This window comes from Parasteatoda tepidariorum, chromosome 1 (genome assembly GCF_043381705.1).
Source record: "Parasteatoda tepidariorum isolate YZ-2023 chromosome 1, CAS_Ptep_4.0, whole genome shotgun sequence".
NCBI lineage: Eukaryota > Metazoa > Arthropoda > Arachnida > Araneae > Theridiidae > Parasteatoda > Parasteatoda tepidariorum.
The window spans coordinates 107,617,876-107,640,765 of NC_092204.1; the positions used below are offsets into that span (position 1 = coordinate 107,617,876).

At 28.7% G+C, this 22,890-nt stretch overlaps 1 protein-coding gene across 2 annotated transcripts; it reads left to right on the plus strand.

The window, feature by feature from the left end:
• Positions 1-166: 166 nt before the first annotated feature.
• On the plus strand, positions 167-16,293 carry LOC107439466 (BTB/POZ domain containing protein 3 lute). 2 transcript variants are annotated; one of them, XM_071185002.1, is made up of 4 exons: positions 167-216; positions 303-504; positions 9,672-10,095; positions 11,800-16,293. In XM_071185002.1, the coding sequence occupies exons 2-4, from the start codon at positions 432-434 to the stop codon at positions 12,845-12,847; spliced, it is 1,545 nt and encodes a 514-aa protein (XP_071041103.1). In that variant the 5' UTR covers positions 167-216; positions 303-431; the 3' UTR covers positions 12,848-16,293. The 2 variants fall into 2 exon arrangements, with proteins under 2 accessions (XP_071041103.1, XP_015907566.1); XM_016052080.3 differs by having other exon boundaries at positions 177-504.
• The last annotated feature ends 6,597 nt before the right edge of the window (positions 16,294-22,890 follow it).

Consider the following 22,890-nt stretch of genomic DNA (forward strand, 5'->3'; position numbering starts at 1 on the left):
TTAAGTGCTTATTAAAAATATATAAAAAATATAAAAGTANGTTTGGCAATCACCCATTTCAGCTGATCGCCAAAGTTTAGGGTTATAAGAGGGCGGTCAGCCAAGACAGTGCGTACTTTAAAATTTAAGTATTATCGATTCTAATCATATCGATTAGGTTCCTTCTGAAAACTTTTATATCCTATCAACTAGGCTGATAATGGAAGTCAGTTGCAGGCGAGGCATATAAATTAATTATATTATATTTACATTTTTCTGTTATTTTTCTTGAAATGAATAAATAACATTGCATTCCATTGCAGAATGAAATACCTTTGAATGATACTTATGTATTAAGCTGCATAAGTTTCTTTCTTCGACCTTGTTTTCCATATTTCCATAATGGCGTAGCAATGGTGAATCGTACATATTATTAAACTTCAGTAAGACGTATGATGTCTGCAAAAACAAACAAACGTCGAGAAGAAACGAGTTGCGCCCATTTTAATAAAACTTGGATGTTGGGTAATATATTTTTTATAGTTATACTAATAAATATAAATTTGATTTTTAAAATATACTAAAAATAAGTGCCGAGTGTTTGTTTTCGTTTCTCATTTTTTGTTTTTGTTTTACAATTCTTCCTCTGAGCTTTGATGTCATTATTTATTTAAGATTATATAACTGCTACTCCAATTAGATATTTGGTTAATATTAATCGTTCAATTATTTGGCATTTTTCTAATTTTGTTTTAATGTAATTATGATTAATATTTGCAGTAAAAAAATATTTTCTACTTTTGATCTTAATGCAAGAAAAAATATTATTACATTTATTCCTTATGTTGAAATTAAAAAAATATTCTTCTTTGCTAATTGTGCATTTAATTTTAAGCTACTTGCTGTAACATTTTCGTTAATGTTTTGTATGGTGTTAAATTTGGAATAAATGTTATGCTATTGTAAAAAGCTGAAATCTGTTAGATATCAATAAAAATGTTTCTTTATCCTTCTACAAATATGAGAATATTATTATATAATTTCGAACACTGCTTGCAACCTGCTATCTATAAGATCCATGTTTTTACCTATTCTAATGATGTTTCACAATTTATGGTGAGCCCAGTGTTTTCATTACAGAAAAAAAATGAGAGAGAATTTCTCACCCTTTCTCAAAACCAGGGTGAGATCTCAAAAAGTTAAGTGAAAATTAAAAAAACGCGAATAGACTTGGAAAAAAATATTACTTTAATTATAATACATTTTTAACATCTTCTAATTTTTAAAGCATTGAATATTTTTGCTGCATCATCATATGGAAGCCATTCTATATCTACTTTTACATTAGGTTGCTNATAGACTTGGAAAAAAAATATTACTTTAATTATAATAAATTTTTAAATCTTCTAATTTTTAAAGCATTGAATATTTTTGCTGCATCATCATATGGAAGCCATTCTATATCTACTTTTACATTAGGTTGCTCAAATGTTTTTCAGTCATTTGTATACGATATTTTGTCTTAATTCGGTTTTGAGTGCTAAATGACCTTGCCGCACATGCTGAACAATTCGGAATCACTTAGTAAATTTGTAGCATTGAAAAAAATTTTATCGTCTTGCATGAAGAAATCTTACCTTCCGTGAACATGTGGTTGCAGAAAAATGTGTTCTGAAAGGTGTTCCGTCATTCGGGGAGGGGGGGGATTGTGTTCTGCTGTTCGCACCTGTTCTGAACAATACTGGTAAATAGGGAAGCTAGATAACAGGGATCCGTGTTGAAAATAATGAAAGATCAAGGAAGAAAAGTGAAACGGATTTTATTCAAAATGGCAGAAGATGAATTTTTTTTCTAAAATTCGCTCATTTTGAAATTGATTAATAGAGAGCGCAATCTTCTCGCGTTAATAATTTTTTACTGCGAGAAAAGAAAAAAGTAATCGAGGTTCTCGCGCTGTAGTGAAAGCACTGTGAGCCTATTAGCTTGATAGTTTTGATCATCCGAAAGTGATAGCTCTGGCAGCAGAAACCCTATTCGGATACTGCAGACAGAAGGGGAGATTTCCATAACGTTATCTGAAACTAAAAAATAATCAATAGATTGTTAGATAAAAAATTTATAATTTTTAAAAACATTCCAAATCATTTTCTTTAGTTAGCTAGAAAGAACTTTAAACAAATATGTATTGACTTCTGAATATCTGATGACTGAGTTTCAGTCTATTTCAAGATTATTGTTTAAAAATTAAATGAAATTTGATTTAAAGTAGCACAAATTTTTAAGATCTACCTTGGAAGCCCCTTGGATAAATACCCCAAAGCCGAGATTTTTCGTCCTTTTTAAAAACGCCATCATTTGTCTTGCTTATAATTCTGGAAATAATATTACATCTTTAATTTTCAAAAATAGGCAATAAAACTTAGAATATATCAATTCAAGGAAAAATGTTTTAAAAAACTATAAATACTCAGTAGAGGAGCTGCATTATTCCATTAAAAAGTAATGTAAAAGGATTTGTATTGTGCAATATCACTAAGTAGACAATATTAGGTGAGTGAAGGTTGAACTCTTTAAAGAAAAAGAAAAAATTTCCAAGACTATGGTATAAACTGGAAGAAACAAAAAAAAATTCTTATATTAGTTCATTTCCATTAATTGTATAAATTTAATATAAATGAGAAAACTAAGGCTAGAAATCTCATATCTAACTTTTTTCAAGAAAATAACAATAAAACCATGATGATTTATTTAAATTTAAGGAGTTTTTTTAATGTTAATTTAAAATCATTTGATATTTTGCTTAAATGGTTTTTTTCTGCATCTTATTAAAAACAATAAAAATTAATTTCATTGATGTTTGAGTCATTGATGTTTTAGTGAAATTTTAAAATTTCATTTTTCACAAAAAAAATGCTGACTGTGCTGTAAAATACTGAATAAAAATGCTGACATTTTAATTTGCAAACTATTAGCAAAACACTATTTAACCCTTAGAATAGAAGACAAATTAGACAAGCTATTGTTTCAAAAGTTATCAAATATGACTGAGTTAAATTTATTATTTTCTTGTATTCTTTTTTCAATTCTATGTAAAATATTGGTTATTAAAAGTAGTATTCCATTCTAATATTGTTCCAAGTTTTTAATTAAATGTTCACAATTCACAACATTAAGTTTTAGTTCAATATTTCTTTGAATTTAAATATCTTGTAATTTGTAATAAAAATACACTTTAACAAAAAGGATAAATGGATAATATGAAAAATTTCATGAGTTTTAAAGGTTAAGTTTTTATCTAAGGTTTGTTTATACAAATGAGAAAGAAAGATAAACTTTAAGAATTCATAATCTATCAAGCGTAACTTTAAAGTTATATCAGTCACCAATTAAAAACATTTGCAATTTAAATTATGTTCAGATAAATTATTATATATTTGTGTGCTTTTGTTCTCATCTCACTTACTATATTCTAATCAGACTTAAAATCATAGCATTTAATTTATTAAAAACATTTTTTTCCAAATCAATTTAATGTATTTAAATAGCAAAAAAAAAATTTAATAATTTCTCTTTTTCATTCCTGCAAGTATAATTAAATTTCTGTAAAACTTACACTATTTATTACATGAAATATAATATGTGAATCTTTGTTTAGAGTTTATGTTGGATATTTAATTTTAAATATAGAAAAATATAGGTGTTCCTCTTCTCCCAAAACAGATATATTCGAGGGTTGTAAATTAAATAGTGGCAACTTAACCTTGAAACTCACATAAGGGCTGGCATGCGCAAATAGGATATGGGAGCGGTGAGGTGGCGCTGTTGCCGATGTGTAGAGTGCAAAAAAAACAGTCGATCTGCTTAGAAGGGTAGTTGAGGAGTTTCGTTTAAGTGAGGGGTTTCGTTTCCATCACTCTAAAGTAGGGGTGCACAACCAGCGACCTGCAGCAGCAATCTGAACCAAATGAAAAAAAAATAATTACAATTTTTTTTCCTTTAAAAAAATTTGGAAATTTTAAATTTCTACATTCAAGTTTTGGACGCACCCAATCTCAATCAATGTAGTTTTTCGATCGCTTTTTTCCGATAGGTAACGCTACAAATTTAAGCATAGTTTTGAAAATCCTAACATTTGTAATACATCATTATTACGATACACGAATTTTGAATTTTCGTTATCACTTTTGACGTTCTTCATGTATGCCGATTTCCTCATCAATCCAATGACTTTTAAGTAGTTGTTGCTACCCATTTTCGCGAAGTTTCTGAAATTGCGCTTTTTGAAAGTTGTGAACGCTTTATTTGCGCAAACTTCATAGCAAATCTAAATTACTTTTGATCCTTTTTTCGGCTGTTACTGCTAAGCATTACTGCATGGCTTTTAATCTTTCTACATTTTAACACGATATTATTACACATCACGAGTAAAGATTCACTAATTTAGATAACCATTTTTTGACGTGGGTTATTTGTGCCGATTTTATCGCAAATCAAATTATTTTTCAATTGTTGTTTTGGCAATTATTGCTATATATTTCTACAAGGTTTTTTAAGTCCTGATATTTTTTATACGCTATTGCGACGCCTTTATTTCGAGTCCCTCATTGAAATACATAATTTTTTGACGCGCTTTATTCGCGCCAATTTCATTGTAAATATGAAAGAATTTTGGTAGTTTTTACTGCGCTTTCCCTATGATTTAAAAAATTCTTATATTTGTAATACTAGTCAGACAGCACTTGAGTTTTGAATCATGCATTAAAATAATTACTTTTTATGTGCTCTATTTGTGCCGATTTTAACATAAATATAATAGGTTTTTCAAAAGTTTTCTTTTTTTCTCCATTATTGTGATTTAAAATATCCTGATATTTTAACAGAATATTACAACTCGTGCAATTCGTTTCTGTTTTATTTATTTATTTATTTTGTAACCTAAAAAGTAATTACGTATCTTATCAAAATCGACACCTTCCTGAAGAGAATAAGAAAAATAATTTTAAAAAACGAGATGTGTAAATTTATATAAAACGCAGTCTCTTTTGTAAAAAAAATAATTCAAAACATGTGCACAATTCCCATGAACAAGTGGAAGTTTAATAGCACACACTCCTATTCTTTTTGTTGTCATGTGATTTAAAAATCACATATCGCGAATCATATTAAAAATCAGGAGTGGAAGAACACCATTTGTGACAGATTCCAAAACAGATGAAGTTATTTGCCCTAAGTTTAATATTGCCCACAACAGCTTCTGTCGAAATACAGTTTTTCAGAATGAATTTGGCCTGTTAAAAATTACAGAGCAGTCTTCAAACAAAATCATTAAAATTTTTATTTAATACCTCGAAAAAGCTATCACATGATCAGGTCGATAAAATTATCACAATATTTAAAAACTTTGCAATTTACAGGATAAAAAGTTTTTAAATCATATTCTTCCTACTTAGACCATTTCATATCATTTATGATCATATGCTGGGAAATGATTTCTTTATCATTAAATTTTAAATATGTATGTGTAACTGTAAATAGTAAGTGTCATTTTAAAAAAGTATTGCTCACAAAAAGTTGTAAACAAGTATCTTAATAGTTTTTTATTATTAAGTAAAATAATTCCTTCAAAATTAATGTTTTTTTTCTTCTTTTCCTTCCCTGTCTCTTATAATTAATTTAAAATAAATGTTTTAAAGTTGAGGTATATTCCCTACTAAATGTTAATTCTTTTTTTTCGCTGAAGGGGTTTTGTTTTAATTTTAATCATTTTTAACCCTTATCTTTCTTTAAATCAAAGTATAACTTGCATTTTTTTTAATAACGAAATATTTATCTTTTTAAATTTAATTAAATTTTTAACATTAAAATTTATATTTAAAGGGACTTTTGAATAATGTAATATGATAAAAATAAAAAGGATTTTTCCTTACTTTTTAATTATTTCAATTTATCTTATTTTTTTTTCTGATAAATTTATTATGTTTCTTTCCCCCTAAAGTAATCAGTTTTGCAGTTTCTCATTTTAAAAATTTAAAATTATTCAATTTTATGCAAAGATATTACAAGGTTAACTGACAAAAAGAAGTCCCTAGAACAATGATGTTTTTATAACAATTGCTGCCAACATGTCTGTCTAAATATTTTGGCATGCGGCCCTTCATTGGTCAATCTGCTGTGCATGTGGCCCTTCACTCAAAAAGGTTGTGCACCCCTACTCTAAAGCATGTTTGCAAAAGGTGATCAGCGGTCATGACTTAAAATCGAGGTTGCCCGTGGCAGAAATTCAACAGAATGATATTGAGGATTAGTGGAAGCCTGTGGCGCAAGTGCTTTACTGTATAGGACAGTAGCACGATGGTTTCAAGCATTTCGCTCGGGTCGGAATGGGACTGCGGGTTTGCAAGGCACAGGTCAGCCCTCCATTCCTCAAGAACAGATCGACATCCTGAGCGGTCTCCTTACCATAAACCACCGATGGGCTGTCCGAGAATTATCCTTAGAGGTTGGTCTGAGTCATCAAGCAGTGTGGCGCATAATGAAGAAATCTCTCAACATGAGGAAAATTGCTTCCCTCTGGGTTCCCCATCGACTAACCGAAGTACAGAAATAGCACCGGTATGCACTTGCTGGCACCCACTTGGAGAGATACCGCAATGAAGGAGACATATTTCTGCTGAGTATTGTCGCCATTGATGAGAAACGGGCACGAGCCTGAATTAAAGCGTCAATCAAATGAATGGCGTCACCAAGGTTCGCCACGTCCACAGAAATTTCGAAAGGAACGCAGTTGGGTTAAGGTTATGCTGATTGTGGCATACGACTGGGACGGTGTGATTCTTACACATGTTGTACCTGAAGGACAAACTGTCAACGTAGATTGCTATTGCTGATTTCTGCAGCACTACCTGCGTCCGGCTATGCGGCGCAAATGTCCATGTCTATTGCACAACAATCTCCCCCATCGTATTGCATGACAATGCTCGTTGCCATGTTGCAAACAAAGTCACTTTCTTATTGCGATGGTGGCAGTGAGAAATCTTGGAACACCCTCCCTACTCACCCAACATTAGTCCTTGTGACTTCGATCTGTTTCCGAAGTTGAAGAAACCCCTCCGAGGTCACCGATTTCATGACGTTTCATCTGTGCTCCACTCAGTAGGGCGCTCGCATCAACAATCAACACCTTGCCACTGGTCTACAACGGCTTCCCGACATTTGGCAAAAGGTTATAAGTAGACAGCGGATTATATGCACTAAAAAACGGACAAAATATGCGTGCAAATATGTACTAAAAAACTTGAATATATGCTCTTAAAACAAGAAATATGCATTTAAAATAGAAATTAAAAGTTCAACTTATTTAAATACTACTATCTCGTCGAATATCATCCAGTCCTTCGTTATATATCGGTTGAAGTTAGTTCTTTCTTAAAGTCGATTCATCGGGAATGATCTGATTGGTACAATATTTTTTTAAAAACTGTCTTAAGTTTGGATTATTTAACATTTTTAAAGGAATATTGCTGCTTACTAAGGCTGCGTAAATCACTAGAAAAATCACTTTCCTTTTTAGCTGCTTGAACAGGAATAGTTAATAAGCTTTGAACAAATCCTTTTGTATTCTGCTTTTTCTTCGCGGAGTGAGCATTAGCCTTTATATGTTAATCGATTTGGTACTTTTTTTTCACAGGAAATGTGTTTCTGACAAATCACACAAAATACTATTTCCCCATTGGTCGTAAAGTCCTTCCCTTAGTCCGAAGTCCATGTCTTCATTAAATTTTATTTAGTCGACTTAATTTTTGGCATATTATAAGATTCAGCAGTCAAAAATCGCATTCGAAGCTTCACTAACTACGTATTCAACTGATGGATGTCGAAACTATCTATCTATCGGATGGACTTTCAAAATATGTTAGAATAGCAGCTCTCTCCGAAAATGTATTCGCTCTACCTTTTAACTAATCAATCACAGGAAAGGGAGGTCATATTCTACCTACCACAGAAGCCTTATTTTCCCCACACAGATTGACAATTATTTATTCCAGGAAAAGACATCCCTTCATAGAATATCTGACCATCCCTTTCTGAGGTTTCTATGACGAATGTCTGTTTGGGTGGGCCCTTTGTTCCCCCCTTCCCGACACATACCTCATTTCTACATCTTTTTCACCTGATTGCAATCACCCCCAGCAGCATCAATCCAACTGTCCCTTTCAGGTGGTGTAGAACGACAAAACAAAATTTAAAGCGTTCCTTATGCTAATATAAAAAGAATAGTGATATGGTTTTAGGGGGGAAAAGCCATAAAATGCTGAAAATATGCATTTATATGAGCAAATATAACTTTTTGTGCATTAAGTGCTAAAATATGCAATTGCATATGCAGTTGCATATTATCCCCTGGCTAGTTATAAGCTTTGCTGGTGATTACGTAGAAGGAATGTAATGCAATTGTACTTGTAAGTTCATTAAAAATTGATTTATACCTATGTTGCCATTACTTAATTTACAACCATATATTTTTATACCCTATATTATATATATACCTATATTTTTTTTAAGGGAAGGAAACATAACAACCTATCAAACTTAAAATCTAAAAATATTGATAAATGCAGGCTAGCATTAACATATATTTTTTACCCTTTTGAGAATCTTATTAATTTAAGCTCTATATGTTTTAATAAATTACTAATAACTCTATATAAAATTCAAAAATTTACAGACTGTTTAAATAACACATTGTGCATTATTGTTCAAATATTGTTGAGAAGGATTATATATTATTTATATGCAGCAAAAGTTTTGTATGATAAATTTTCAAAAAAAAATTACTTAAAAGAAATTTCCATTTTAAAAATATATTTTTGGTAAAACTTTCTTTCCGAAACCACAAATATTGGGATTTATTAATCGAAATGTGAACTTCAGGATGATTAAATTATACCCACTCTCAGATAAAAACTAAAATACAATGATTCCAATAATTTACATTTTCAATTGAAGAAATTTTTCTTCTTCGTAAATAACTATTGATAATGGTATCAAAACTTACTAGTAGTACTTATCCTTTTTTTTAAAAACACAAAAGAAAAACATGATCATTGAATTTTCATCTTATTTATATTTTAAGTTATAAATATTTTAAGTTATTTACAAATATTTTAAGTTACAAATGGACTTCCTCTGAATAAACCCTTTTTTTCAATGGGTTCAGATTTTTGACCCCCCAAAAAGCAGGGTTNAAAAATCCCCGGGTTTTTTCAAACCCTGCCAAAAAGGGAATAGCAGCAATCTATGAAATAGGGTCCCTTAATGTTAATTTTTCCTTTATGTGTTTTTCTTCATAACTTTTTAAGGAAATGGAAAACTTTTATAAATATCCAAAAATAATTGCATGCAAAAGAAAAATTTATAAATATTTATTTTATTTAGTAATAGTTGAAAAATTTTTGAATTGTGAAGTATACAATTTTTGGATCCTTTTAAAGTATGTATTTTTGCATGGCAACCTACATTTTTAAATATCTTTTTAAGAAATAATTTAAATCAAATCAAATTCAGAAAGTAATAAATAAATCACAAACCCTGTTTTAATCTATTATTTTTGTCAAAAAAATACCTATGTATTTTTTTTTTCAAATTTACAAGTAGTTTTTCTACATTCTGTTGAAATATGCTTTTCTTTTTAGGATTGGGTAACCTACAAACGATCCCAGCTAATTTGCCATTGCAGTATTCTCCACCCCCATCTCTAATCAGTCCTTTACCGAGTCCTATTCTAAAGTATTCTGTATCATGCAGTCCTTCACCTGCCTCTGGCAGTGGGAGCAGCGTTGGAGGTACCAGTCCAGGTAGTACATCTGATCCAAACTGGCAATCTAACCACGCTAGTGTCAGGGAACGTAATGCTGCTATGTTCAACAACGAATTGATGAGTGATGTTCACTTCCTTGTGGGTCCTAAGGGTAGTGCTCAAAAAATACCTGCTCACAAGTACGTGCTTGCTACAGGAAGTTCTGTTTTCTATGCAATGTTCTTCGGAGGCTTAGCCGACAATGAATCCGAGATTGAAATTCCGGATGTGGAACCTGCTGCCTTCTTGACACTTTTGAGGTATTATTGGCTTTCGTATTTATTAGAATAATTTGAATGTTGTTTCAGCAAATTCATGTGTTCCCCCCATTGTTATTCAGAGTTGGGTTCTAGACAGAAACGTTGGATTTACGATCGTAAGCTAAAGTTTTCTTAAAATAGTGTATAAATGTGCCCAACCCTGTTTTCTGAAATTAGTTAAACCTTAGCTCACTGAGTTAAGTAAAGTAAAGCCTATTCTGGTAGCTGTTAGCAAAAGGTGAACAGGCTTAACTCCCCAAACGTAAGCACAAGCACTTTCCACATGTGGTAAAATTTAGAGTGTTTAAATAATGAATATCAGGTAGTATTTTTTATTGCCTGATTAAAAAAAAGAATATCAAACTGTATTTTTTACAAATATTTAATTTTCTATTGAGCAATAAAATGCATTACAGGGGTCTGTGCAAGCCAAATTTATTACCATTTAGCGGTACCTTCACAAATTCAACTTTAGAAAAAACATTAGTTTAAAAAAATATTTTTTCTTAAAATTTTGTATCCCATAAGAAACGATAAATCTGTGTTTTTACCATATTTTTGTGTTGATTTTTTAATATAATTTTTAATTTTCACAAATTATGTCTAAATTTTCACAGAATAGGTACCTTTCAGAAAAACCTAGACAGACCCTTGCATTAAAAAAAAAAATCTCTAAAAAATGTCTATGAATCTTGCTATTAAAGTATGATGGAAAAAAAAAACTTAGCCTTATCGGTTTTGAAATATAGTTCTGAAACGAAATCCAATTTTTGTATAACAATTATAATATACTGTTAGATTAAGTTACAACACCTTAATTACTAAATTTTTTATCCATTACAGTTTTTTTGCTTACTCACTACTGTTGAACTTAATCATTTTGTTCAGTTTTTAAACTTAATCAAAAAACTGGTAAATCAAAAATCAAAAAAGTTTCCGGTTATTATTCTGCTAAGAATATAATTTGAAAATATTATTTTTAACATAGCTAGAGAATTTTAAATATTGATTTAGTATTCTCAAACATTGACTTAATAATTTATTAAAAAATTTATTATAAAAATGCTTATTTGAATATTGTAAATATCTTTGTCTTAAAATGTTGCTTTATTTGGCAATTAATAATACAGTGCAGAACCTCTTATCCGGAAATCAGAAAACCAGATAACCGGAATGAAATTCGGAACCGGAAATTACTTTTCTTCCATTAAAAAAAAAATTATTTTTTTTTGCTGCAGGATTTTGAGCCCATTTTGTTATTTAGAGCGTACGGCGTATTGAGTTGACGAAAGAACTGATTTAGATTACGGATCAAAAGCCTTTTGTAGACGAATCTCACATAAGCACAAATGGCTTATATATGTTAATAATAACATTAATAAAATATATAAGCCTGTATATAATTTTTATTTCATAATTTCTTTCCTTATTTAAACTTAAGTGTATTATTATTTATCATTTTTTATTATTTCTAAAACTATTTTTAAAAAATTTTTTAGTTTCGTTTAATAAACATTAAAAGAAACGGCATTTTGTAGCGATTCAGAAAACCGGAAAATCAGTTATCCGGAATCGTGATGGTCCTGGTCGTTCCGGATAATCGGTTCTCTACTGTAACACTAAATTTAGAAATTAAGTAATAAAAAAACACGAAGAGCAATATTAAGTAGAAATATTATTGGTAAATACTGTCTTTCTTTTTAGGTTCCTTTACTGTGATGATATTAACTTAGAAGCTGATACTGTCTTGTCCACTTTGTATGTTGCAAAAAAGTACTTAGTGCCTCACTTGGCTCGTGCATGTGTTGCTTATTTAGAAACCAGTCTGACAGCTAAAAACGCTTGTGTGCTACTGAGTCAGAGTCGTCTTTTTGAAGAGCCCGATTTGATGCAAAGATGCTGGGAAGTGATAGATGCTCAAGCTGAACTTGCCTTTGCTTCAGAGGGCTTTGCAGACATTGACTACACTACACTCGAGTCTATATTATCTCGAGAAACTCTGATGATTAAAGAGTTTGCTTTATTTCAAGCTGCCCTCAACTGGTCGACAGCAGAATGCCTTCGTCAAGATCTGGAACCAAGTGTAGAGAATAAAAGACGTGTTTTAGGTAATGCCATGCACTTAATTAGAATCCCAACAATGTCCCTTGAAGAATATGCCAATGGTGCTGCCCAATCTGGTTTGCTCACTTTACAGGAAACAAAAGATATCTTCTTGCATTACACAGCTAATAATAAGCCTGTTTTGCCTTTCCCCATCAAACCGCGTGTTGGCTTGAAGACGCAAGTCTGTCATCGTTTTCAGTCATCTGCTTACAGAAGTAACCAGTGGAGATATCGCGGTAGATGCGACAGCATTCAGTTTTCTGTAGATAAACGCATTTTCATTGTTGGTTTCGGATTGTATGGATCCAGCAATGGTGCTGCCGATTATACTGTGAAAATTGAGCTAAAGCGAATGGGAAAGGTTTTAGCCGAAAACAAGACCAATTTTTATTCCGATGGGTCTAGTAATACTTTTCACGTATACTTTGAGCACCCAATACTAGTGGAAGCAGACACCTATTACACTGCATCAACAATTCTTGATGGTGCAGAGTTAAGTTACTTTGGCCAGGATGGTGTAAGTGAGATGACTGTTGGGTGCATAACTTTTCAGTTTCAGTGCTCGTCTGACAGCACTAATGGTACTGGAGTGCAAGGTGGCCAAATACCAGAGCTAATATTTTATGGTCCCAGTCAAGATACATGACTCGAAATGAAACATATTTTTAGCGGTTTTCGTAAGACTGCATCCTCATTTGTCGTTGATCCATATTCATGTTTTTTCTCTGTCCTTTACTCTTGTATGAAACGAATGTTTATGTCTTAAAATATTTTGTTTTGTCAGGGATGCACAGCTAAATATTTAGATAGTGGGCTACAGAATATCTTGTTCAATGCAAACAACTGTAATTATAGTAATTGCTGACATTTTCAGTCTGTTTGAAAATGATACATATAGATAATTGATTTTATACCCTGGTGTAGATAATAAAAATTAATATTAATGAATAATAATTATTTCAAATAAATCTAAACAGATAGAATTATTATATAAATTTATTTTATGGAATGTAAGAAAAGTAATTTCGTTTGTCAAAAAATACTAATCCATTTTAAAATAATTCTTCATTTTTACGAATTTAATCAAGAAACAAAGCTTAAAACTAACCCAATATCAGACATGAGGATTCTGATCAAATATTTGAAACTATAATATTTTATATGCTTATCTTTTATATTTTTAGAGTAATCTTTTCATTTTTAGTACAAATTGGTTAGTAATTGTGTGTATTTTACCACAAGCAGTGATGCCATTGTCGTAAACAAAATTTGCATGACAAAATGTCTCATACTCTGAGGAAGGCTAAACTGGATCAGTAACTGAAATAACTACCTTGGCTAAAAAAATATATATTTTTATTCTTCATATTTTTATTAACATAGTGCAAGGAGCAAGTCAAAAGATTCCAATGCTGTTTTTTGCCCACGGGTGTGCATCCTGGTGTTCATCTTCCTAAATATATGTAGGTTGTGTAATTGCTGTGTGAATTATCTTTTATTTAAAATGACTGAAAGGATGTTTCCAACTATGTGTTCACTTTTTTTTCCTAGTTAAATTAGGGTGTTTTTTTTTCCTTGTTAAATTAGGGTGTTTTTTTTTCTTTGTTAATTGCTTTCTATGTATTGTAATGTATGCCTAATATTGCTTTATTAAAAAGTGATTTTGATTTTTTGAAAACCTTTCAAAGCCTTTTCTTTAACTGAAAAATTTGTAATTACCAAAATTTAAGTTGTTTGTTTTTTAAATTAATAGTTGTTGAAGTGTCAGTAAAATTTTCTTTTTCTATAGTAAAATACATTTTGCAATTGGAAAATTGAAATCTATTTGTGCAAAATTTCAACTTAAAAACAATTTAAATTTTCTAAGTATTGTATAGTTTTAGAGAGGCCAATATATTAAATATCTCTTTCAATTAAAAAAAAAAAAATTCATCTGTCTTACGTGACATTTTTAGTTTTACACGTAATGTTAGATATTTTTTATTGAATTGCTGAGAAAAAATTATAGTTAAGTATTGTTGAGTATGTAAATGGTATTTTACTTGGCATTTATTATTGTATAATATAGTTTTTTTATTTTTTGTCATTTAAATATTTATAGTTGACAGTTAATTTTTATCTTGATAACTTTTGCATTGTAATTAAAAAGTTAATCATTTTGACTTATATAAATTTATTTAACTGAAATTACTATTTTCTCAACATTTTAAGTAGTTTTGAATTGACTTCAAAACTATTGTAATAAGCTTTTTTAAACTCAAATTAAGCTTTTAGGGTGTTAAAAAAAATAATATTCATTAATAGATTGAGATTGAATAAAATAATTTTTTTTTCTTTCTATTTATAACAATTTAAAGATGTAAACAAGTTTTTTCTTAGAATGATCTAAGTATGATAAAATTTAAAAAATATTAATCTAATAGTTAATAATATTGAATGTTTTTGAGATTATTTAATAATTAGAACATCAATTTACAAAAACCTGAGGGGTTTACCTCAGGTTTTTTGTGACATAATTGTAAATATCTGTATTTGACAGAGAGTGGTATTAAAAGGTCAAATATACTTTTAAGTGTACCTTTAATGTCATCTGCAATAAATTATATTTTTAAAATCTCTATGTTTGTAAAAGCTAAGTTAACAGATTTTAAATCTCAGAGTTGAACTAGAAAAAATTTCCGAATTATATTAAATTGTTCTCCTGGTAATGCTGTAAATATATATAAATTTAATTTTCTTGGAAACACCTGTTTTACTCTTTGATACATTAATATATCATTCTTTTGTTTCTTCTTGAACAGTTGTGTGAAAGATAAATTTCCTAACTTGATTTCATAATTAGATGAAGTTACTAATAAACATCAGAATTATTTTCGATTGCTGAACGTGGAAAACTAATAATCAGTGTTAAGGTTGGTAAAATTAGCTTTCAGAACCTACTGATTCTTTTTATTCTAACAACTTTTCAAACTGTTTGCAAAACTTTGTTTTGCTAACTGTTTTGTTTTGACCTTTTTAGAAATATTTTCAAAACTAAAAACACATACTATCATATTTTGCTAAATAAAACCAGAATATCATAAATCTATATACATATGAAGGGAAAAAAAAAAAATTACGAACTTTTCATGTTATGGTTTCAATGATACAGAACCACTTAATTTATGTGAAAGTTAAAATGTAATTTAAACTCTTGCAAAGTAATTGTGAACTTTAATCCTTTCCAAGCAAAATTTACCCTCATTCAAACATGTGTATGAGAAATGGTTATTTTTGTCACTTTATAATTTAAGAAAATTAATTAGTAGGAATGGGTTTTGAAACTGAATGCTAAAATTTTATAGATTTCAGTTGAAATTTATCTTGGAGAATTTTTTATTTTATTTAGTGCCAATCTAAAATAATGTTTAGGTACAGATTTATGCAGAGATTATGAAATATGAATATTGCTCAACCAGGATTATAAAATTTGGAGGTCTTTTGCCATTCGAGTAATTTCTCATACCGAGTTTATATAGTTTTTGGATTGAAATGTACTTTGCAGTAGAATAGATAGTTGTATATTAAATTCATTCTTCTCATGTCTATTTGTAATTTAAAATAATATTTGCTTACTTTTATTTCAGCAATGATTATGAAGAAATGTATAGATTAAATTTATCTTTTGAATTAGTTTTAAGATTCAGAATTGGTCTTAGAAATTTACTTATATTTAGTTAAAATTAATCTTTGTTGGCCTTGATTTGATCTCTTAATGTCAAGAAATGTATAAATTTAATTTTGTATTTGTCTTGATATTTATCTTTATGAATCACTTAGTATTTGTTTTATTATGCACTTCACTTAACCTATAAAAATCTGAATTTGTATTGAGTCTTAAAGGTAATAAGTTTTATTGCTGTACAGGTAACATGTATCAAATATTGTATAGAAATGGTGATGGCGAAGTGCATTATGAAAAAGGTTATTTTATTTTTAAAAAATTACTTTATGTTATATATTATGAATTTAAAATATTCACATGTAGCTAAAATTATATAGCTCAAAAGTACAATGTAAGAAGCTTTAAAAATAAATATATCCATACTAGCAGTATTGTCTCTCTTTGAAATTTCTTGTTTTATGTTGCTATGGGCCTCAGTACAAGACATCCTTTCAACAAGTGTGTTAAAAGCCCTTAAAGGTGCTTTTTTTCATGGGGTGTTTTTAAAAAGTGCTTACTTTTTCCCTTTTTGAAAAGGGAATGTCTCTTTTTCTCCGTGTATTATGCAGATGCGTGCTTTTCACTTTGTTCTATTCAACGTTTTCACAATTCATTCAACCACAAACTATTTCGGTATTCCGTATGAATTTACATGCATTTGTTTGATGAAATACTTACTCACGTGCATCTACTGGAGATGATTGTGCTCCGGATTTCAGGATTTTTCGTTAACCGCGATCCAGAAACCCAAGGTCCAGAAGTCTCAAGAAATCATCAATCACATTTTTGTTTAAAAATTCTTGTATATTTTTTTAGAAATATTAGAACTAGAATTTATACTTGGCATCTCTTTCATTTGTTGTAGATTAGACAAAAGTAAGCTTATACATAATTATCCATTTAAATTATGCTGCATATTTTAAATTTCATGTTTTGAAAAGATCAAAAATTTGAATTTATAAAGACATTAATTTTTTGAGATACTTCATTAATGATTTCACTCCAGAAATTTTCAGGAGTTTTGAGTTGGGGCTCACAATCACCCCTGATCTACTAAGCTGGTGAGATTATTGCATTCTCAACTCTGCGGCATTTTGCAAGATATTCTCAATTCCAGGCTTCATTTTCCTCTCTCTGATATTGAACCAAAAAATCTCTTGATTATTTTATAATGGCCTAATATAATCAATTAAAGAGTCCTTTGTCACAAACTAGTTATTTTATCACGATCATCTAAAGTCTTTGAAAATTATTTTGTTTATGTATATAGTATTTAAAAATATTTTTTGAGTGCTTAAAAAGTACTTTGTTGTTGAAAGATTTGGCTATGCACCCTGTGTAGACAAGTACAGAATCTGTGGATTACATTTAAGTTTAGATTATCTTAAAGGGATAAAAAATTGCTGAGAGGAGAAACGGAAAATCCTATTAGATTCCAAAACTTATGTAACTATTAGTTTGTTTCTTTATAAAATTTTATCTGCCTTATGTGTGCAAATTTTGCAACATGCATGTTAGATTTAAAGTCGCAAAAAAGTTTTTTTTATTTATTAGAAAACAAAATTTTGATTTTAATTGCATATAGACTTATTCTACCAAAAATATTTATTTAGAATTCAATTCTAAATAAATATTCAATTCAACAGAAAGTTATTAGTAAACATTTCTGAAGAATTTGGTACAGTTGCCTAAATTCTTATCTTGTGAGGAAATTTTACCATTTCTCTCCATTGCTTAGCATAGATTTTAATAAATTAATTCAATGCATGGTTACAAAGCAACAGACTTTTCTAAGAAGTCACCATTCGCATTTTTTTGAACTGTAAAAGTTTCTTCTTTTTTGAAATATAACGAACAATTGACTTTTTTTACATCGATTTTTTGTTGCATAATCAAGCATTGAGGAGTTTAAACTAAACTCTTCAAATAATTAGCTGTGTTCTGTTGGCGTTCCAGGAGTTCCTTAGGTTTTAAAATAAATTATTAAATCAGAAATTATTATAGATGAAGATGATTTGTTTATTTATTTTGCTAACTGGTAATCCACAATTGGGGGAGTAGAAAAATATTGAATTTTCATTTACGCACAGCCTTTTATAATAGACTATTCCAGCCTATAATTTGTCAGTGGTTATATTATATTTTGGTTATTATAATTCTCAACATATGACCTTAAAATAGAATAGTGTTAACTTTTACACGTGCATTATTTAAAAAAGAAAAATGCCACTATTGACAATGTTTAAACAAAAATTCATAAAATAAACGTGTAGCAAAACATTTTATTATAAACATTTTGAATGCTCTTTTTTTGTTGTTGCACATGAAAGCTGGGAATGGATAATATTTTCATTAATGCACATATTAGTATTTGGAAGACAAAAACGAACAGAATGAGAGAAAATATAGAGCACAAAATAGCTAACTTCTGATTTGTTAATGATGCTAATGGTAGTTAAATTGTTCATCTACACATTTTTGGCAACGATTGTGAATTTGAAGTGGGGGGGGATTATTTTTCCAAAATACTGATTTCATTTACGATTATAAATCGATGAAACTTTATAAAAATGATAAATTATTGAATTAAATAAAAATTCATAAATTGGCACTTGATTTTTATTTATTAGTTTACACGGGCATGGATGACTGAAATAATAATGTGATTTTTCAAGGAATTGATGCTTCAAAGAGCTTTTCACATCTTGATTAAACTATAAAACGGATAATTTTGTAAATTTTGCATGTCAAAAAAATTACAAACCCTAAGGAAGAATTTCAATCAGTTCAGCTTATTAAAGATTTTTATAAGCTTATTAGGGATTTTCGTGATTAATAATTATTGCTCTTTCTTCTAAAAAATTTTAAATTTTAGAAGCAATTTTTGCATATATATTTCATTCATGATAATTTATATCCACTTTATGAGTGTGGCTCATTATATTTTATCTGGACCACCAATTATCAAGAATATTAGAAAAGCTGCTAACAACTACTAAGAACTAACCACAATTAAGCAAATGGTTATTCTCCAGTGCAACAAATCATTCATAACATCTTGTGTTTTGTTCATTCTAATCCATGCCAAAAACAAATCCAACCAGATATGCAGTTCAATATTTTTTGCATATCAAATTTAAAAAGTACACCTTAAAATGTATCTTAAAACTTGCAGTTATTAGAAAAATAGTGAACACCTACTATACATTTTCTTCTTTTCAATCTAACTAGAATATGTTCTTTCAAATAATTGATAATCAATGGAAATTCCATAATTATTCAAATTGCTTGATTTATTACTAAATACATCTGAAAAAAATTTTTAACGTTAAATTTCCACAGTTTTTAATATGACCTACTTGTACATAATTTATAAAAGTAAAATAAACTGTTACTTTTAAAAGTTCTTGTCTCAACTCAATTTGGCATCATTAACATATCAGTAAAAGCACTTTTTAATTAACTATAGTAATATTAAATAAGATTGGTATATATATATATTATTTCTTTACAAGGACTAAAATTATTGCAAATTAAATTTTACCATACATAGCCATAAAATTGTGACAAACCATTTACATACTACACACAATCACTGTTTGGAACACAGCCATAGCAAATAACTGTATAAACATAAACTTACTCTAATTTTTCTTAATGTAACAAAAACAGTTGCATAGACTATAAATGCTGTAACTTTCTAATATTATTCACTAGCAAGGAAGGATATAAGTATTCGATAGCTTAAATCAACAAATGAGAAACAAAATATCAGTAAAACTAGAACCAGTTTCAATTTAACGCTAGTGTTTTTAACTTAATTTCTGAAGAACAAAAATATTTAAGTTGTATGAATTTTAAAGTCATTGTTCATTTATTTCAATAGTGTTTTTAACTAATTGAAATTTTACTTCCAAATACAGGCACTAGCACTAAATTAAAATTAATTTAATACTTAGTTTTTCATTTTAATATTTTTTAAAAATATTTTGCGAGTATATAATTTAAACACACCATTCACTTCTTTGAATAAGTTTTTTAAAATTTCATTATTGCTAGGACAGGCAACACAGATTAGATACATCTTAAAATTTTGCTTTCAAAAAGAGCCCTAATAATATTAAATTTTATGTTTTATATTTAAATTTAATAAATTAAAAAATTGATTTTAGGTGTAAAGGCATTATTCACAGCAGTGAACAAGTTATTAATAATTTTTGTAATTCTAGAACAGATTTGCAACTAAGTTATTTCATACAAAATTGTGTCAACAAAAAAAGAAGTTTAAATCTTCAAAAAAAACGAAAAAAAAAATCATATAGCATCACCTCTGTTGGCAATACAAGCTATTTCATAGAAAAGTGCTTTGCACAATGATTCATATCACAACTATGAGTAAAATAACTATCACAAGAAGTCTGAAATGAAAACACAAAAGATTAAATGTGGCATCTATTAATTATTTTCATTTTCTTACAACCTAAACTATTCAGTTGTGATAGCTAACTATTACTGTTTTAAGTATAAAACACTATTTTCCCCATTCTAAGGTTAAAGATTTTATGGAAATACAGATTCCTTCCCAGCTGTTTTACTTGTTTACATGAATCATATTTAGCTACTTTATTCATATTTACACAATCACAAGCAAATACTATGTGAAAAATATTCTATTTTTAACATAGATGAAGTGAGACAAGAGGCAGTGTTTACTGAAAATGTATTTTTAATGAATTGATTATTTTCTATTTGTATCAATACCATGATGTAACTGCGCAATATAAAATAGCCTAACACCTTCAAATCTGTAATATTTATACCAAAACTTTTCAATTCCTTCAATGTTACCAATTATTATTATTATTATTATTTTTGCATTTTAAGTTGAACTGAAATTAAATTTTTTAAAGTTTTGAACTTATTTTTTATTATTGATATATTTGCTTTAGATTTCAAATCAATAGGGGAAAAAATTTTTATTGCAAAAATTTAACCTGTAACAAAAAATAAAATGCACGCTATAATATTTATTTTATCAGAAAAAATCCCAAAATAGGCTACATAAATCTTTAAATCTAATTTTAATTAACAATTCAGTTCTAATAAATTTAAATATTTTATTTTTGAAAATAAAATATTTTAATACCAAACTTTTTAAATATAAGTAACTCTAAATTTTTTTAAATAATCAAAAATTGTATAAACTGCATTGACTTATTAATTTTTTCAAAAATATGTAGAAATGTTCCAAACTATGATCTGGACCAATGTTATAGTGATCACACCTAGAAATTTTAGATAGAGAATCTCTAACTCACATGGTCGATAAAATATTATGAGCCACAGGGCAAAAGTTATTATTCCCTAGTACAGAGATGGTGAAACTATGGCATGTGTGCCGCTATGTGGTTACATAACTGGTGTTTTGGTGACATGCGAGATGTACATATTAAATTAATTTTATTTACTAACATTTTTTTTTGTTTTTGAAAAGTGGGAATTTGGTTGCATTTATGACAGGATGTAAAGCTGACTACTACTGAAGTCCATGTTTCAGAAGAAATCTATGAAAATTTAAATATCATTGATTATATCTATTTCGTATTATTGCTTATCGCAAAGGGTGCCGGTTTTAAGATATTTTGATTTAGCTTAGTAAGCATAATAAATTAGAATATTTTTAAAATACTGTTTAAAACTAACCAAACATAGTTACACAATGTAAATCTATGGTTTAAAAAATGATTTTTCAGAATGAAATTGATGTGACACACTAAAAAACTGTAAACAATAAAGTGTAATTTAACTGGCATGCAGATGGAAAAATGTTCGCCATCCCTGGCATTAAAATGTCAATATGAGCTTTTACTTTTTTTAATAAACTTTTTTTTTTCTTTTTAAGAACCGTTCAATATTTTATGCACCCAGAATCATGTACAACTCTAAACCCTACTGAAATCAGCATCATTTCTAACTGATACATTGCAATCATTATTTGTTTTTTAAATTTTTATACATAATTCTAAGCTTGACTTGATAGCATTACTTACTAGATTAGTGTCCAAAATTGTATATTTTGCCAAGCTATTAGTTTCCAAAATTGTATATAATTGTATAGTTTCCAAAATTGTATTTAGCATGAAACATAAGAATTAGTTACAATGACCGATTCATAACATTAACCTTCCAGTAGTTCTGTAGGGAAATGGTGCAAGATGTTCTGTGATGGCCACCCTAAATATATATATATTTTATTTATTTTTTTGTCAAAAATTAAATAAACAAAAGTAATCACTAAAGGGACCTTGGATTAATATTAAGCAAAGAAAATATAGAAATTATATAAAATCTCTCAAATCACTACTGAAAAAAAAAAAAGAGTTGAAAGGTGATTGTGTGAAACACTTCTAAATTTTAGCAAACAATCAAACTGGTTTTGATGTTTTTAAATCAGCTCCCTCACTATTGATTAGACAGATTACGATAGCCTATTTGTTTATTTCTTGCCTACATCATAATATATAATAATAAAAAAAATATAATACTATCAATGAAATACACAATTATAAATAATTGGTAACTATGAATAAAGTAATTAATCTGTCTCACTCCAACAGCACACAGATATCCCAATGTATATATAGTAAATCACATATAAAATAATTTTTAATAATTTATAATAAAAATTCTTTAAAACCGCTAAAACCAAGTTCAATAAATATAAAATAAATAATAACATATACCATACTTGTGAAATAAATAATGTATATTTTTATAGATGATTTCAACATCTTAAGAAAATATATCTCTTTTGTTATCCATGCAAGGTAAAGTGACAACCAGTTCATTTATGACACCACAGTCCACAATATACAAATTTATAAAATAAGCACTAGATGATGAACCAATGGCATAGCAAATAAATTTCACTAATTCCTCTATATAATTAGATGAGGTAAATCTCATATTTTTTCAATAATTAAAAA

Bases quoted from the DNA above. Each gene is read 5' to 3' on its own strand.
- LOC107439466 (XM_071185002.1), top strand. From the start codon at position 432: ATGATGTCTGCAAAAACAAACAAACGTCGAGAAGAAACGAGTTGCGCC. The intron at 505-9,671 runs GTAATATATTTT...TTTTCTTTTTAG, and splicing joins TAATAAAACTTGGATGTTGG to GATTGGGTAACCTACAAACG. The intron at 10,096-11,799 runs GTATTATTGGCT...CTTTCTTTTTAG, and splicing joins GCCTTCTTGACACTTTTGAG to GTTCCTTTACTGTGATGATA.